This window comes from Tupaia chinensis, unplaced genomic scaffold (assembly GCF_000334495.1).
Source record: "Tupaia chinensis unplaced genomic scaffold, TupChi_1.0 Scaffold000093_1, whole genome shotgun sequence".
NCBI classification, from domain to species: domain Eukaryota; kingdom Metazoa; phylum Chordata; class Mammalia; order Scandentia; family Tupaiidae; genus Tupaia; species Tupaia belangeri.
The window spans coordinates 10,822,816-10,828,548 of NW_006159555.1; the positions used below are offsets into that span (position 1 = coordinate 10,822,816).

Consider the following 5,733-nt stretch of genomic DNA (forward strand, 5'->3'; position numbering starts at 1 on the left):
TAGAGACAGAAAGCGAGAAATCACCCCCCAGGGGGGATGGTCACGCCGCAATCCCTTCTCCTCCATTCTCCTCTCGGGATCATGGGCACACACGCACACGCGCCCGGCGTGAGTTTTAAGCCACCGGGTCCGGGACGCGAACCGCGGTCGACTACGTGGGAGTCCAGCGACATAGCCATTACGCTAACTGCTGGTTCCCAATAAAATAATTTTTAAAAAAGAATAACAACACTTTTTAAAAGAAAATATGCTCAAGCCAGCAGGTGGCATGATAGTTAAAGCACTGGACTCCCACATGGCCAACAATGGTTCAAGTCCTAGACCTGGCAGCTTGCTTTGTCACTTTTCCTTTATCTCTGTCTCTCTCTGGTCAAATTAAAAGAAGAAGAAGAAATAAAATTAAATAAATTATTTTTTGGGGGGGGGAAGGTTTTCGCTATAGGGCGTGTACTCTCGCCAGACAGATAGAGAGAGACATAGAGACAGAAAGCGAGAAATCCGCAATCCCTTCTCCTCCATTCTCCTCTCGGGATCTTGGGCACGCACGCACATGCACCCAGCGTGAGTTTTAAGCCACTGGGTCCGGGACATGAACTGCGGTCGACTACGTGGGAGTCCAGCGACATAGTCATTATGCTAACTGCTGGTTCCCAAAATTAAATAAATTCTTGAAAAAATTAAAAAAAAGAAAAGATAGCTAAGGAAGGAATTTTCTGTGTTCTTATAAGTGTATATTAGGTTGTTGGAAAAGTTGTGATATATTTTTCTGTTTTTGGGGGCAAAAATGAGTCATGGCTTTCTTGAAGACCTATATCTATATATATATGTGTGTGTGTGTATGTGTGTGTGTGTGTGTGTGTGTGTGTGTGTGTATACAAAAAAGAGAACATATTTCCTATCATACCATTGTCAGTATTAAAGATTACTTTTTTTTTCTTTTTGAGAGGTTTTTTGCTAGAGAGTGCTCTCCAGAAAGACAGAGAGAGACAGAGACGGAAAGTGAGAAATCATCCCCCAGGGGGGATGGCCATGCTGCAACACCTTAGCCTCCATTCTCTTCTCAGGATCTTGGGCATGCACACGTACGCGCCCAGCGTGAGTTTAAGCCACCAGGTCTGGGACTCCAACTGTGGTCAACTACATGGGAGTCCAGAGGTATAGCTATTACACCAACTGCTGGTCCCAAAGATTACTTAATAGAGTTCACCTTTTAGGGACCTTATTTTAAATTCTAACTTGAAGCACTAGAAAGTTATCTTATTGTTACCTTGATTCTCAAACTCTAATCTCCACCAAAAACGCTTTATTCTTTATAAACATTACCTGTTTTACCAGGACTGGAATTATAGAAAGGATCATATTTCAGTGTGTGTTAGTGAACTGTCCCAAAGACCTACTTAATTCAAACAACATGCTATTTGTTTTTAATTAAGCTTTAAGTCTCTGTCGCATTACGTAAATTTGATAGCTTAAAAAATCCTATGGATTGTGTTAATATTTTTCTTTTTATTGTAAAAGGCCATTTTACTTACATGGATGCACTAGATGTCTTATGTTACACTATAATACAGAACAGAAATAGATCTGCTATAGAAATAATAGCAGGTCCTGGCAAGAAGCAGCTGTTTGGTGTATTAGTTTGTCAGAAAAGTCGTGACATAATTTTCTGGTTTTCTATGTAAAAAATGCATCATGACTTTTCAGACAATCCATGAACAAAAGCACCTTTCTCCTATCTGTAAAATACTAATTCCTCGTTAATTTTTCCCCATCTAAGTATTTCTTTTTTTTTTTTTTTTGAGAGGTTTTCGCTATAGGGTGTGTGCACTCGCCAGACAGACAGAGACATTGAGACAGAAAGCGAGAAATCACCCCCCCGGAAGGATGGTCACGCCGCAATCCCTTCTCCTCCATTCTCCTCTTGGGATCTTGGGCATGCATGCACACGTGCCCAGCGTGAGTTTTAGGCCACCGGGTCCGGGACGCAAACCATGGTCGACTACGTGGGAGTCCAGCGACATAGCCATTACACTAACTGCTGGTTCCCCCCATCTAAGTATTTCTATTAGGTAATTTTCTGTTTTTCTATGTAAAAATGCATCATGACTTTTCAGGCGATCCAATACATGAACAAAAGCACCTTTCTCCCATCTGGAAAATCCCAATCCCTCATTAATTTTTCCCCATTTAAGTATTTCTATTAATGATGCAAAAGCTGTTCATACCATTTCTATGTTATATTCATTTACTATAAGTAAGTACTAGTTGCTCTCCTCTGGTCCTGACAGAGAGGCCTACCCTTTCCTTAGGCTATTTTCCCTCCAAAAACAAACAAAACACATAAACATAAGTAAAGAATTATTACCTGATACAAGAATGAGGGATTCCATAGTTATACCCTGAAAGATGAGAGACTCTTTGAATAATAGGAATATTACAGTTCCCCAGTATTGCAGAAAAGTGTTTTGATGATAAGAGTGAAGTGCTAGTTTCTGTTTGTACATAGGAATTAGCAGCTGCAGTGCTCAGAATTTGTGATTTTGTATTATATTGGGAATCATCTCGTAGCATGTGTTCTAGCATCTTTAGTGACTTCTCTTCATTTGTAGATAAATCTGATAAACTGCATATTTCAAACCCATCATCGCTGGCAGTTCTGTCTTTGTTGTTAGTGGGAGAATCAAAATGCAGTTGTCTACGAGGGCCAGATCTGAAGTCCCGAGGCTTGATGTACATGCTGGTTGTCTGAAGAGGATGCTCTGGGCTGCTAACTGCTTTATCTTCTTCTTGCATAATCTTAATGATTTTAATAAGTTGGAAGAGACGTTTGCGGTCATTCATGTCATGGACTCCTAATTTGGAGTAGTCCTTCATTGTAACCTTAGCTAATTCATCTATTTTCTGAAGGCCAAGGGCAGTAAAATGAGGATAATACTGGGCAAGTTCGGCTTCAAAAAGACATTCATATAACCAAGAAGCCATTTTTGTGAATAGGTTTCTATATACTCTGAAAAGAGGGAAAAAAAAAAAAGGTCATTAACCTGGAATGGAATATATATAACATAATTACAATTAAAAAAAATAAAAGTCACAAAACATGCAGGAAAATGTTTTATCATATGAAGTTTTCAGTAAATATATTTTTCTTCTGAACTTATTAAACAACATAATGCATAAACAAAGATGCTTTGTATAGGATATGAAGAATTTGTAATAACAGATATAATTTATTCATCCACTCAATAAAAACAGACCTTCAATTATACATACATGTAAGTACATGGACACATACATAAGTCACTTACTTATTTCTAGGGAGTTCCTTCTAACCTTGTAATATCTACTTAATATATGCCACATGCTGCTGAAACCTTGTTCCCAACTACTGATTGTAGGTGGACTAATTTTAGATGTTCAACTTAATGGCAAGGCATGTTGCACAACTGTTTCTCATGATAATGAACAAAGGCTAAGAACTCTTTCAGAATGGAAAGCAGAATTAAATAGCAGGCCACAGAGGATTATGAACAAATATAACTCAGAGGAAATCACATTTGTATCTGCTGAGTACTAATAAAAGTTAGTTAAACAGAAGTGAAAACATCAATTCAGAGTGGACTAATTCAGGCTTTCAGATCATTCTTAAAGGAGGCCATTTATATCTAAGTATACAGAATATTATATTCAAGATTTTAAACAGTGGCACATTAAATATTTTAACACTTTAAAAATTTTAACAGCGAGATATTTAATTAAATATTAATAAATGATGTGGTAATAACAAATAACCCTAACCTTTTATTAAAGTCAAGAACTTGAGTGCTCCATATCACTGTAAACCAAGCTCAAGTTCATAAAACTATTCAAAAGCAAGAAAACATTTTCTTTTTAAAAATGGTTTTACAGGGGGACCAGCAATGGCATAATGGTTATGTCACTGGACTCCTACATAGCTGACTGTGGTTCGAGTCCTGGACCATGGCTTGAAACTCATGCCAGGCGCATGTGTATGTATGCCCAAAATCCCAAGAGAATGGAAGAGAAGGGACTGTGACATGGCCATCCCCCTGGGGGTGATTTCTCATTGTCTGTCTCTCTGGTGAGTGCATGTACCCTATAGCAAAAACCTCTGAAAAAAAAAAGAAGAAAATATTTTATAGGGACCAGCAGATGGCATACCAATTATGTCACTAGACTCCCACAAGCCCGAGCATGGTTTGAGCCCCAGACCTGCTGCCTTGAAAATCATGCCAGGTGCAAGTGCATGTGTGCCCAAGATTCTAGGAGGAGAAGGGATTCTCCAGGAGAGGCCCACCCCTCTGGGGATGGTTTCTCACTTTCCTTCTCACTGAGTCTCTCTCTCTTTTTCTCTCTGAAGCAAGTGCACGTGCACTAAGGCAAAAACCTCTTATAATTTAATTTATTTAAATAAAATTTAAATTTAATAATTTAATTTCTTCTTTAAAGGGGAGGGGAAGAAGGAAAAGAAACAGGCATATTACAATAGGGTCTTCAAACTGAGACCTACCCCTAATCTCAGCTAGCCCAAATCATGGGCTTGAATACCCTGCCTATTCACAGATGTCCCAGGATGCAAATCAAGGACCTCTCCATGTGGGTCCAGCCAGCTGTATAACACTGCACTGCCTCCTGACCCATTGAATCGATTTTCAAAATTCCATTAGTTAGTTACTGATAAAACCTTTCTGTCTTCATTTTAATTTATAGTTTGTAATCATAGGAGAAACAGAGAAAGAGTTGAGGACAGGGGAATAATGATAATTAAGGCACCTTGAATACTTAACTTTGGAGGAAATACTACTTAGGCTGAAGAGGAGGTTGACAGGGCTAACACATTCTAAATTCATCCTATCATTTCTATTTGTGGCAGATGTTTAAAATAAAAAGCCATAAATTCTTTGCAGGTCCTTCCATCACGAAGATGAGTCCAGTTCTCTCACTGCACCAGGCTGGCCTTGTAACTTGTTTTGGCTAAGAGAATGTAGTGGAAGTGACACTGTGTGGCTTCCATGCAAAGAGCCCTTGCAGTTTCTACTGCCTTTTTAAAAATTTTTTATTCTTGGGACCAGCAGTTAGTGTAATGGCTATGTCACTGGACTCCCACGTAGTCGACTGCGGCTCGAGTCCTGGACCCGGTGGCTTAAACTCACGCCGGGCGCGTGTGCGTGCATGCCCAAGATCCCGAGAGGAGAATGGAGGAGAAGGGATTGCAGCGTGGCCACCCCCCCCCCCGGGGGGGACTTCCTGCTTTCTGTCTCTCTGTCTCTCTCTGTCTGGCGAGCGCACGCGCCCTATAGCAAAAACCTCTCAAAAAAAAATTTTTTTTTTATTCTTCTGCTGCAGTGTGAAGAAGCCCAGTTAGCAACCATCATCAAAGCCAGACATGGCAAGCGTGTACCATGTAGTGGGTAAGGAAGTTGATCTTAATATGGCCAACTACGGTTTGAATGCCAGCTCAGCCAGCTTAAAAAATAAGCCTTGCATGTGTGTGTATGCTCAAAGTCCCAACGAGGTTCAAAAATGAAGGAGAAAGGATTTCAGCATGACTGTACCCCACTAAGAGGTGCTTTCTTCCTCTCTCTTTCTGGCAAGTGCACACACACTCCTATAATGAAAAAAAGAAAAAGGCCTGACATGTGACCATCTTAGACTATCTAGCCTGAGAGGCACTAGTAGTTAACTGCAGCCACACTGGTGACCCCAGGTAAGACT

The 5,733-nt window shown here is 40.0% G+C and overlaps 1 protein-coding gene across 1 annotated transcript in view; it reads right to left on the reverse strand.

Moving 5' to 3' along the window:
- The window catches only part of KIF24 (kinesin family member 24), a 57,143-nt gene extending 54,136 nt beyond the window's left edge, over positions 1 to 3,007 (reverse strand). The window contains exon 1 of the mRNA XM_006143118.2: positions 2,366 to 3,007. Within this exon, the coding sequence (XP_006143180.1) occupies positions 2,366 to 2,982 (617 nt within the window). The 5' untranslated portion in view covers positions 2,983 to 3,007. The remainder of the gene's footprint in view (positions 1 to 2,365) is intronic.
- Positions 3,008 to 5,733: the final 2,726 nt, after the last annotated feature.